Below are 12,450 nucleotides of genomic sequence, written 5' to 3'. Positions count from 1 at the left end.
CTGAGCCAGCTGACTGTGATTGGCCATTAATGAGAAACAACCACATGAGCCCAATCCCAGATGCACCTGTTGCATTCCACAGCAGCAGATAACCATTGGTTACATTTTGTTCCTGAGGCCTCTCAGCTTCTCAGGAGGAAAAATCCTAAGGAAAGAATTTTTCAGAAAATATCATGGCTACAGGCAGGGACAACTTCCACAGTCCCAGCTTGCTCTAAGTCCTGTCCAGCCTGGCCTTGGACGATTCAGGGACAGCCACAGCTGCTCTGGGCACCCTGAGCCAGGGGCTCCCCACCTTCACAGGAAGGAATTCCTTCCCAATATCCCATCCATCCCTGCCCTCTGGCGGTGGGAGCCATTCCCTGTGTCCTGTCACTCCAGGCTCTTATCCCAAATCCCTCTCCTGGAGCCCCTTTAGGCCCTGGCAGGGGCTCTGAGGTCTCCCCTGAAGCTCCTCCAGGTGAAGAGCCCCATCTCCCAGCCTGTCTACACAGCAGATGCTGTGCCCAGCCCTTGGAGCATTTCTGTGCTCTCCCTGGACTTGCTGCAGCAGCTCCATGTCCTTCTTGTGCTGAGGAATTCCATGTAACCCAAGGATGCAGGAGAGGAATCATGGAATTGCTGAGCAGCTCTGCACAAGAGTCCCAGAGATCAAGGGACCCAGCCCAGCTGCAGTGCCACATTACCCACAGCAAACTGGGAGTTGCGTTGTCCAGCCCTGCAGTTTCATTGTTGGAACCCTGGGTGCTGAGGATTTTAAACTTTCTGTGCTGAAAGGCACAGACCCATAAGAGAACTCTGCATTTCACCTGGGGCTGTGGAGAAGGCTTCCAAAATTGATTAATAGCACTGGGATTACGGGTGTGTAGTTGGTTAGAAGTGTGATCTTACAGGGTGAAAACACTTAGATTTGGGGTTTTCGTATATGGTGATGTATGGGAGCCAAGATGGAGAATTTTGGGTGTGGGTTAGTTGTCTCTTTTGAACCTCCTTCCTTCTTCATGAATCTGGGTGGTTTTCTCTAATTGGATGAAGGACGTCCTCATTGTGGGTTTTGGGTGATCATAACTGGGCTAAAAGCATAACTAATATAGATGTCAGCTGTTTATTGGGTAATTGGGACTTAAATAGCCTTGAACAGACACCATTGTAGCTCACTTTCTCAACTTGTAGAGAGAGCTCCCATCTCATGAGTTTGTAATAGACAATAAACTTCAGAGTGAGACTTTAAAAACAACATCTTCTGAGTTTTATTCACCCTGACCTTGGAGCAAGAGAGAGCCTGAAATTCCAACATTTCATTACTTTTCTGAAGCCCTTTCTGAATCCAACATAGGCAGAGAAATCTCTGGGAAAGAAAAAAATCCTGACAGATCATAGAATCACAGAACCTTTTAGGCTGGAAAAGATCTCCAAGATCATCAAGTCCAAGCTTTGATCACCACCTTGTCAGCCAGACCAGAGCACTTCTGATGAAATCCTTTCTTCTATTCTTTAGTGTAGTTTTAATATATCATTTTCTTTTAATATAATAACTATCATAAAATAATAAATCAGTCTTCTGAAACATGGAGTCAAGATTCTCATCTCTTCCCTCGTCCTGGGACCCCAGGTCACACTGAGGCACAGCAACACCAGAGCATCTGGAAGGGCCGGTCCCGAAGATGCATCTGGGGAACCTTGGCCACGCTCTGTTCCCTCCCCCTTCCTAGGAAAGCCAGCGGCGCTGGCGCTCCGGCCGCAGGGAAGCCAAGCAGAAGCGCCTCGGGTGGCTCTGTCCTGCCAGAGGCCCCTGCGGGAGCGAGGGCTGTGCCCGGGAGCGGGGCTCGAAGGGTCTGCCAGCCCCGGCCCGGGCAGCGGCACACAGCTGGAGCACACAGCTGGAGCACACAGCTGGAGCACACAGCTGGAGCAGCGAGGGCTCCCCCGGCGGGGCCGGGCAGCAGCAGCGGTGCCGGACGGGGCTGAGCTGAGCCGAGCTGAGCCGAGCCGGGCGCTCGGAGCCTTTGGCAGCTCCGCGCGGGGTTTGGCAGCGGCTGGAGGAAGGAGCGGAGCAAGGAAGCGCTGGGGTGTGAGCTGGCCGTGAGTCACCGCACAGACACACGGACACACAAACCCAGCCCGAGGGGCGCTCGCTGCAGGTGCGGGCACAGCGGCGGGGCCCGGCGGTGCGGCCCCGGGATGGCACGGACAGGTAGGGACAGCTCCGGCCTGGGGGGCTCTGGGATGGGGCCAAGGAAAGCTGTGCCTGGTCCGGGCTGGTGGTGCCAGCGACAGAACTGCTCGGAGCAGGAGGCTGGGCTGGGGACCCCCCAAACCCCCCTTTGAGCTGAGTCAGCACATGTTCAGGAGCCTTTAATCTTTGCTTGCTGCTTCTTTTGCAAGATCTGGCAATCAGAGATCAGACTGTGTCGGCTGACCAGCGCCTGGTGCTGGCAGGAATGTGTTCACACCTTCAGGGGTCATTTTCTAGCACCCCTCTGGGGGCTGGGGATGAATCAAATCGCTGGGTGAGGAAGGAGAAAACATGAAGCCGTCTGTTGCAATTTCCTGCCCCAGATTACAGAGGAACAAACAGAGCTGGGGCTCTCTCTGGTCACACTGATACATCTGGCTTAATTGTCTGTAACTTCGCATTTCTAGTTCCTGCAGGCGTTTCCTGCTCGTTCTGGAGTGGGAGCCTGCAGCAAGGCAGGGCAGGCAGAGCCTCGGGAGGCTCCCGGGGCGGGCAGGGTGGCACAGGTGGCACAGGATGGCACAGGTGGCACAGGTGGCACCGGTACATTCCTGGGTGTTTGGCTGCTGCCCGAGCGCTGTCCCAGCCGTGGCTCAGCGGCCAGGCGGGTGCAGGAGGGACGAGGGCAGTGCCCTGTCCCCGAGGGGTGGCTCTGCAGGGCTCAGCCTGCCCCAGCCACCCCTCCAGCCTGGGTCTGTAAGAGCTGAAATGAGGTATGTGGGACTCCAGGTGGCTCTTCAAAATGCAGTTTATTCTATTCAAGATGTTCCAGCAGTCCAGGGTTGTGGGTGACAGAGCCTGTGCCTACAGCGGTCAGCTCCAGCTGCAGGCAGGCCTGGAGGCCCTTTGGTTTTGGTTACAATGCATTATAGACTTTTCTTTTGTTACATTACATTATATACTTTTCTGCTTAGCATCTCAATACAGTAGAACCAATCTATACCTTAACTTTTACCTGTAGCTTATCATAACTACTATAATTGCCATATTCATGTTACTATTCTCCAATCACTAAAAGTCAGTACATTACAGTTGAAGCTAGAAGTTGTTTCTCAGTTTTCTTGCAGTGGAAAGTTCTGAGACCTTTTTTCTACTTGCAACATTTGCTGACTTGTTTGCCTGTGCTATTTTTCTGCTTGGTAAAAACATCTTCTTGTTTGAGGTGAGTTTATCTTTTGCTCTAAGCCATAAAAACCCCTTCTAACTAACACACCCTTTGCCTCCTTGGTTATCCAGTAAGACTGGCTCAACAATTCCTTTCTTCTATATCAAAACTTGCTTCCATCTCTATTCCTTCATCAGATTCTGCATTTAAAAATCTTTCTGCTAAGCACACGTATCTGTGAGACTTTCTTGTCAAACTTTCATCCTTCCCAACATGGGTCAGAGTGCTCCCCTCACTGTTTCTCCTCCAGTTTTTAGGTTGCTCACCATGAGTGTGGCTGTGCTGCTGCTCCTGCTGCTGGGGCTGGGGGTGCAGGTGGCTGCACAGGGCAGGAGGAACAGATGTTTCTTCAACCGCACCCAGGAGTTCTGTGTGTGCTACAACCTGTCTGAGGAGACGGCTGGGAGCATCATCCAGTGCCTGCCAGCGACTGTGGTGGAGTTTTGGGGTGGAGATCTGGAGAAATACACAGCCTTCCCCATTGGAGACCTGGAGACTCCATCATTGACACTCTGGGCTCCCTTATCATCCAGAAAATCATTATTGGGAATGTCCTGGTGCCTGAGGTGCTCCTGGCCCGTGTGCTGAGATTCTTCTCCTACACCCACGTGCAGGAGCTGGCCTTTGACAGCTGCATTTTCCAGGGCACGGGTGACTGGAGTGACATGGACGGGCAGGACTTGCCCATCCTGTCCCTGAGCTTCCACAACGTGACCTCTGCTCCTCTGACAGGGCCATGAGCCGGCCTTCTCCAGCCTGGGCAGGTGGCTGGGGACCCTGCAGGAGCTGGCTGTCACCGGCTCCCGTGTCACCGGCCTGCCCTGTGCCATCGGGAGGCTGCTCAGAGCCCTGCACTCCCTGGACCTGGCACACAACAGCCTCGGGGATGGGAGCCTGGCCCCTGCCTTCTGCCAGGGAGCTTTCCCTCAGCTCCAGCAGCTGAGTCTGCACCACAACAACCTCAGCTCCTACCATGGTGTGTGTGAGGGCGTGGGGCTGCTGCCACAGCTCCAGCACCTGGATCTCAGCCACAACGAGCTCAGGGCAGACCCATCCTCCTCCTGCCAGTGGCCACCATCCCTCCAGCACTTCAACCTGTCCAACACTGGCTTGGATGAAGTGCCAGCCCCGCTGCCTCCCCACCTCCAGGTGCTGGACATGAGCCACAACCACCTCCACGCTGTCGACATCTCCCTCAGCTCCTTGAGGAAACTCTTCCTGAACCAAAACCTGCTGCAGGCCGTGCCCTCCCTCAGGAATTACCCCATGCTGGACACCCTCCACCTGGACAACAACTCCATTTCAGAGCTGCCCAGGGCTGAGGTGAAGCTCCTGGGGCGCCTGCAGGACGTGGCTGTGGCTGGGAACCCCTTCAGCTGCTCCTGCTCCGGGGCCGGGGGGCTGCAGGCGCTGGCAGCCACGGGGCACCTGGGCCAGGCCTGGCCTGGGGACTACAGGTGCCACTCCCCAGAGCAGTACCAGGGCTGGCAGGTGGCACAGGTGCCCGTGTCCGTGCTGCACTGTGACCCTGCCGCCGTGGCGGCCCCGCTCTGCGTGGCCCTGGCCCTGCTGGCTGGGGCTGGGGCCGTGTGGGTGGCCAGGAGCAGGTCCTGCCACAGAGCCTGAGGGGCACCGGGACCCTGCACAGCAGTGCTGCCCCACAGGGGCTCCTGGGCACCCCACAGTGCCCTGTTCTGCTCTTGCTGTGCCCACAGGGGCTCCTGAGCACCCCACAGTGCCCTGTTCTGCTCTTGCTGTGCCCACAGGGGCTCCCCAGGGAGCAGGGCTGTCCACAGGGCTTTCCTCCATCATAGCAGAGAGCCCCTGAATAATGGGGAATAATGAGCATTGACTCCATGATTGACTCCATGACTCCAAAATCACTTTATTCTACTGTATTATACTACACCAATAAGAAAAAACCTATTGCCCTTGAAGACAATCTGATATAGCTTTGACCTAATCAATCAATCAATCAATCCAATCACCAGTGGTCAATTAAGGATTCACCCTTTGGTAAACAATCTCCATAACACATTCCACACGTGCACAACAACAGGTGCAGCGAGTGGAGGCAGGAATTGTTTCTCATTCTTTTCTCAGAGCTTTCTCACAGCTTCCCAGGAAAATCCTGAGAGAGCTGTGTCTGTCTCTGTTCAGAGAATGTGTCTGTCTCTGTTCAGAGAATGAGTCTGTCCATGTTCAGAGAGCTGTGTCTGTCCCTGTTCAGAGGATGTGTGATTAGCACATGCCTGTGCCCAGCAGGTCCTGGGGCACCCCTCACATCCAGCCCTGTGCCATCTCCCACTGGGGATGTCCCTGTGGCCAAGTGCAGCTCCCCAAGCCCTGCTGTCCCTGCCATGTCACCTGCCCTGGACAAGCTCAGCTCCATCAGATCCCACTGGCAGCACTCAGATGTCCCCAGCCTTGCTGGGCTCTGCTGGTGCCCCCCCAGAGCCCCCCACACCTTTCAGCCCCTCCAGTCCAGGCATCCTTGGAGCCTCCATGGGCCCTGGGCTGATCCTCCCTCTCCTCACCCTGGATGTCAGGTTTGGCAGAATGCTGCTTGCCTGCTCTTGTGCCTAAGGGTAAAACAAAAAACCCATGAAAAACAGGAAAATTACTAAATTAAACACCCTGCACACAAATGCTAATGGGCTGGAGCAGCTTCTTACACCTCGACCTGAGGCACTGGCAGATGGGTCCAAGTGGGACCTTGAGGAAGTGCAACCAGAAACTTTTTAAGTGATTAAAAAAAATTTAATTTGTTCTGGGTTATTCAGAGAATCTCTCATAGTAAGGAGGAAATGGATTATTGGGATGCAGGACTGGGGAATATTCAATGAAAGGGGTGGGTGAGGAAGGGACAGGCTGGGAAAATGGGGATGGGGGAGAATCATAGAATCACAGGGCAGTTTCAGTTGAAAGGAACCTTAAAGCTCATCTCATTCCACCCCTGCCATGGCAGGGACACCTTCCACCATCCCAGGCTGCTCCAAGCCCTGTCCAGCCTGGCCTTGGGCACTGCCAGGGATCCAGGGGCAGCCACAGCTGCTCTGGGCACCCTGTCCACCCTCCCAGGGAGGAATTCCTTCCCAGTATCCCATCCATCCCTGTCCCCTGGCAGTGTGAAGCCATTCCCCCTGTCCTGTCACTCTGTGTCCTGGGGCTGGTGGTGGCCAGTGCTCACCTGGCCAGCCCTGCTCCTCTCCCCCAGGGCCTGTCCTGCCTCTGCGTTCAACTCTGTGCCTGGGTGTTCCCTGTGTCCCTCCCTGTCTCTGTTTGGGCACAGGTACACCTGACCTGAGGGCAAACACAGCCTGGGCTGCCTGGGGGTGGGGGAAGCACCAAGGCAGGAGCTGGGGAGCTGCAGAACAGGGCAGGGGGGCAGGAGTGGATCAGGAGGGACTGGGGGTGTGCCCTGCCCGGGTGGAGGGGCTGTGGGGCTGTGCCAGCAGCCCTGGGCAGCCCCAGGGAGGATGGGCAGTGCCCTGGGCTGTGGGAGGGGGCCTGGGGGCTCAGGGTGTTGGGGAAGGCTCTGCTGGTGTTAACCAGGGTGTACAAGAGAGTGTCCCTGCACCTGGGGAGTGCTGGCCTGGCTGGACATGGAACAGGGAGCAGCAGCTGCTGCTGATGGATGAGGAAGGAGAAATCAGGACTCAGTCCCTGGAGCAAGGTGTCTCCAGGCTGCTCTGGCTCTGCCCACATCCATCAATAATGCAGGAGAACCAAATCCCCAGGTAACACCATCCCTGCCCTGGCAGACAGCAGCTCAGGGGCACTGCTGCCACACTGCCCATGGAGCAGGTGAGTGCTGTGCTGGGGGACAGCCCAGCTTGGCTTGCAGGGACCTGCCAGGGCTCTCCTCCAGCTCCTGCTGCTGCTGAGTGCGTGGCTCCTTCCCCTCTGTGCCTGCAGGCTGAGCAGGACGTCAGCGTGCGAGCAGCCCTGGGACTGCAGCAGGCAGCAGGTAGAGCTCAGGGCACCCCAGAGCCCTCACCTGGACACCAGGGAACAAGGGACAGGCCGGCACCACAGCTGTGCTGGCACTGGGACACCAGGGAACAAGGGACAGGCCGGCACCACAGCTGTGCTGGCACTGGGACCAAGCTGGTGTGCGCAGTGCTGACAGGGACAGGGTGTCCTCCCCATCCTGGTGGCTCTGAGGGCTCAGGAGGCCTCAGGAATGAGGTGAAGCCCTGGGATGTGAGAGGGGAAGCCCTGGGATGTGGAAGGGGAAGCCCTGAGATGTGGGAGCTGAAGCCCTGGGATGTGAGAGCTGAAGCCCTGGGATGTGGCTCCAGGTGCAGGGGGTGCAGGACAGGGCTGGGATGGGGCGGTGACCCTGCACACCATGGCACCCCATGGCACCCCATGGCACCCCATGGCACACTCGGTGTTTGCAGGGCCAGGAGAAGGCTGGGTGGATGGCAGCAAGGACCCCCTACAGCTCCTCCTGGCTGGGAAGGAGCCCCAGGTGAGAGCTGCAGGCAGGGACAGCCAGGGCACGAGGGTCCCTGGGGGACCAGGAGGGAGCAGGGCTCTGTGCCACCCCCTGGGACACCCCTGATGGGAGCTGAGGTCCTGGGCTGACCCTGCCCTACACCCTATGGGCCCCTCCCTTGTAGGGACTCCTGGGGGTTCCCAGAGGGCCAGGGAGGGGAGGGAGTCTCTCCTCAGCCCTGCCCGTGCCAGGCCCTCTGTGCCACCCCTGCCATCTCCTCCCAGCGTGCCCAGTCCCTCCTCTGCCCTGCCCTGGTCATGCTGGGGCAGGGGAAAGCTGAACATTATCCCCCACCTTGCACAGCAGAGCTCCCTGACTGTCGATGGGGTTTTCCACATGGATGCAGGACAGGTACCCTGAGCCCCAAGTCCTTCCCTGTACCCCAACCCCAGCCACATGGGCCAGGGACATCTGCACCATGCTGGCCATGCCATGCTGTGCCATGCTGTGCCATGCTGGCCATGCCATGCTGTGCCATGCTGTGCCATGCTGGCCATGCCATGGCTGTGCCATGCTGGATGTGTCTCTCCTACAGGAGAAGGTCCTGGAGCTGGCAAGGCCCCAGCTGGCCCTGGTTCCCCTTGGCTACAGCGTGTCCCTGCTGCTGTGGGACCCCCATGGCCCTGGGACACAGCTGCCCTTCCAGAGTGTCATCTGGCAGGTGAGGGCACAGGGGACAGTTGACAGGGAGAGGGGACAGCACAACCGTGCAGTGCTGGGCTCCTGGATCACCCAGCAGACCCCAGTCCCACCGGGGCAGGGCTGAGACCCAGCCATGGGTCTGGGAACCAGCAGCTCCCAGCTTGTCCACAGGTGATTGACACCGTCTTCCAAGAGCTGGAGGCCTTGGGGGATGACACTCAGAGCCTGCAGATGGTCAGCCTGGTGCAGGTAGGGCAGGAGCAGGGCAGGATGGCCTGGCATGAGGGTCCCATTCCCTCTCTGCTGCTGCCCAGACCCTGCTGTGCCAAGAGCACATCTTGCCCCGTGCTGGCATCCAGTCCCCTCATCCAGAGGGTGACCAGGGATTGGGGACCTTTGGATCCCAGGTGTTCTCACCTCTTTCCAGGACTTCCCATGGAGCACCTCCTGGGCTCCAGCAGCATGGTGGGACCAGGATTACCCTCTAACCCCTTCCTGCTCCCACCACAGCTGGGCTGTCTGGGCCAGTCACTGCTCCAGTGTGGCCTTGACTGGCACAGGAGTGATGCCAGCTCCTGCCCTTTGGCCCTGGGATGCTGCCAGGGGTCTGATAAGCTCCACACAGGGCTCGGGCGTTCCCAGGGCCCTGCCCTTCCCTGGTGCCAGGGCTGGGAAAGCTGGGAGTTGCCCCAAAATGAGCCTTTCTCAACCCTCACCTGTGCATAGCCACAAGCACTGCAGGCCCCTGGTGAGTGTGGGATGCCAGCAGCTCCCTTTTCCTGCCCCCTGCCTGATGCAGCCCCCTCATTCCAGGTCAGCACCCAGAACAAAGCCTGGGACCTGCTCCATCCTGACGGCCGAGCCCTGCAGGTGGTGGATGTGGCACCCCTGGGCCTGTAGGTACCTGATGCCCCAGGGCTGAGCATGGCTCCTGGGGGCTGGCACCCCCCCATCAGGGTGGGCTGGGCAGGGAGCAGGGTGCCCAGCCTCAGCATGGCCAGGGGTGTTCCTCAGAGAGAGCAGGGCGTGGGTGTGACCCTCCCTGCTTGGTCCTGTCTCCCTCTGCTTCCAGGATGGTGGAGGAGGTGACAGAAGTGGCTGTGTCCAATGCCCAGGCTGCCATCAGCGCCTATGCCAGGGGGCTGGGTGCCCTCCCAGCCCTGTTCCAGGGGTGTGCTCAGCATTCCCTCACAGACAGGCACTCAGCTGTGCAGGGGTGAGGGATTTGGCCCAGATCCCACAGGTTGGGAAGGGCTGGGCCATGGGGTGCTGGGGCTGGCTCTGCTGCAGCCCCAGTCCCACACCAGCCCCTCTCTCCCCAGGGCTGGCAGCCTCTTCACTCTCACCGTGGAGCGGGAGCTGGGGGGTGGCAGGCGCCAGCGCTCGGCCCTCAGGATCCTGCTGTCCCCAGGGGCCAGCGGGCCCTGCCCCAGGCTGTACGTGCAGGGCTGAGCTCTGCTCCCCCTCCAGCACTCCCTGTGCCTGCTGAGGGCCAGGGAATTCCATCCCTGTGGGTGAAGCAGGAGGGACACCCCAGTGGGAGCCAAGGGGGTGTCACTGCTCCCTGGGGACATGGGCTTGGGGATATGTGGGGCCACCCCATGCTTGGGTCCCTGCCTGGCACAGTAAGAGCCAGCCCTCTCCTGGGTGTCTCTCCCCACGTGCAGGGAACCTGGAGCTGTCTGCCTGCCCTGGATCGTGGAGCGGCTGCTGGAGGGGAACAGCCTGACCTTCCTGCTGCTGTGTGTGTCACTGCCAGGTAGCCCCTGGGACTGGGACACATTCTGGATGTCCCCTCCCTGAGGATTCCCCCCATCCTGCCCCACACCTGGCACTCAGTCCCTGCTGCTGCCCAGGGAGGGGACACCTGCAGTCACTGGAAGCTGGACACAGCTCCGCTCATCTCCATCACACCCCCGTGCTGGGGGTCCCCATGGCCCCTGCCCAGAGCTTGCTGTTCTCCCAGACACCTCCAGAGAGGAGATCCTGGGAGCTCTGGGACTGGCTGAGAGGGTGAAGCAGCTGGCCAAGACCATCTCTGCCACACTCTGGGACCCCGAGGAGGAGATTGCGGCGCGCCGGAGGGAGATCCAAGGGCTGCGCATGGAGCTGCTGGCTGGGCCTGGCCACCCTGAGCAGAGGAGAGCTGTGGCCCAGCTGAGGAGAGCACTGAGGGAGCTGCAGGTGGGGAATGCCCCTGGATCCACGGGACTGGCATGGAACTCGTTCCCTGGGCTGGGTAAGGTGCAGGCTCCTGACCCATCCTGGTGTCAAGGCCCTTGTCCAGCACTGAGGGCAGGGCTAAAGCTGCCACGGGGGTGAGATGAGCCACACCAGACCTGGAGGACTGAAACATCCCAGTAAGTTCCCCTTTTTCAGGTGCTGAAGAGTCAAAGGTGGGAGAAAAAGCAGGCCAAGGTGCTTGGGACAAGTGAGATGCACCAGCCCAGCGCCGAGGTGGGCAGAGATCAGGCCAGGCCCCCTCAGCCAGGGACAGTCAGGTGCAGGAAAAGCCCTGAATCCCAGCTGTGTCTCTGTAATATCTCCTTCTCTGACAGGAGCAGGTTTCTGCAGGGAATGCAGCTCCAGGCCAGCAGCCTGGGACCCAGACACCCCTGGAGCCAGCAGAGCCGGAGGGTGGGGCCAGGCGCGCATCCCGCAAATGGGTGGAGGACATGTGGGCACAGAGCATGGCTGTACACGGTGGGAAAGGCCTCACTCTCCATCTGAACATCCTTCTTCAGTCCCCCATGTCACACTCATCCTCCTCCCCTGGCCCCACACTGCAGGACGGGCTGACAGCAGAAGCCAGGGAGGGGACAGCCGAGCTCTGGCCAGTGCAGGGCAGGGGCTGCTGGAGGAGCCATCCCAGAGCAAAGTGTCACAGCCACGGCCCGGGTGTGACAGCGTGAGTGGGAGCCCACAGGGTTCCTGTGCAGGGCCAGCTCTGCTGCCAGCACTGGCTCCTGGTGTCACCTGAGCCCGCTGTGCTCTCCTGCAGGCAGGGAGCGAGTGCCAGCCCGCTGTGCTCTCCTGCAGGCAGGGAGCCAGTGCCAGCCATGCCCATCCCTGGAGGTGCAGCACGCCCTGGCCAGGGCGCAGCGGCAGCGGCTGCGGGCTCAGCACTGCCGGCAGCTGCAGCGAGAGCTCAGGGCCGGCTCTGTGCCAGCCCGGGAGCACAGCAGGGAGGTGAGCACAGGCAGAGCCCAGCACTGCGAGCTCCTGCCTCTCCTCCCCTGGCACTGTCACCAAGTGCAGCCCAAGGAAGCAGGGACACCCCGGAGGTGCCCTGGCCGTGTCCCTGTCCCCACAGTGGGACACAGAGCGCTGGCAGCGGGAGGTGACCGCGCTGGGCCTGAGCCTGGAGGCAGCACTGCGGGAGCGGGAGGCGGCCGAGTGGGAGCTGGAGGCCCTGCTCCTCAACCACCGCCAGGAGATGCGGGGCTGCAGACAGCACCTGCTGCAGGTGGGCAGGCAGGGCTGGGGACACCTCTCCTGGCTGTGCAGGGCTGTGCCAGACCGCCCCGGGCATCTGCAGGTGCTCCGGGACCAGCAGCGCCTGGCGGAGGAGCAGCGGGCGGCCCTGGAGCGCCGGCACCGGGAGCTGCTGCAGGAGGCGCTGCGGGAACTCGCCGAGCACAACCAGCGCCTGCGGGACACCCCACGGGCAGGCATGGCCGGTGCCACCTCACAGACCCCCTGAGCCACGGGCGTGGGGACAGCTGGCCTGGCAGCACTGGGTCCCTGCTCCGAGCCACCAGCCATGCCAGGAGACTGGGCAGCCCCAGGCACAGGAGTTATCCCAGACCTCTGGCTGTGTTCCCGAGGGAAAGCCTGCTCTGTGCTGGGAACCTGCCTGTGGGAGGGAGCACAGCTCAGCCTGCTGGGAGGGCTGCCAGCCCC

At 60.0% G+C, this 12,450-nt stretch overlaps 1 protein-coding gene across 1 annotated transcript; it reads left to right on the top strand.

The window, feature by feature from the left end:
• The first annotated feature begins 2,151 nt into the window (after positions 1-2,151).
• CD14 (CD14 molecule) lies at positions 2,152-6,169 on the top strand. The gene is given in 4 exon segments (XM_036391799.2): positions 2,152-2,194; positions 3,652-3,891; positions 3,894-4,132; positions 4,134-6,169. Coding segments are annotated over 4 exon segments (1,386 nt in total). The 5' UTR covers positions 2,152-2,181; the 3' UTR covers positions 5,028-6,169.
• Positions 6,170-12,450: the final 6,281 nt, after the last annotated feature.

The sequence above is a fragment of the Molothrus ater genome, chromosome 15 (assembly GCF_012460135.2).
Source record: "Molothrus ater isolate BHLD 08-10-18 breed brown headed cowbird chromosome 15, BPBGC_Mater_1.1, whole genome shotgun sequence".
Lineage (NCBI taxonomy): Eukaryota > Metazoa > Chordata > Aves > Passeriformes > Icteridae > Molothrus > Molothrus ater.
The sequence above is the reverse complement of the archived record's forward strand: the minus strand, read 5'-3'. Positions and strand labels throughout refer to the sequence as shown.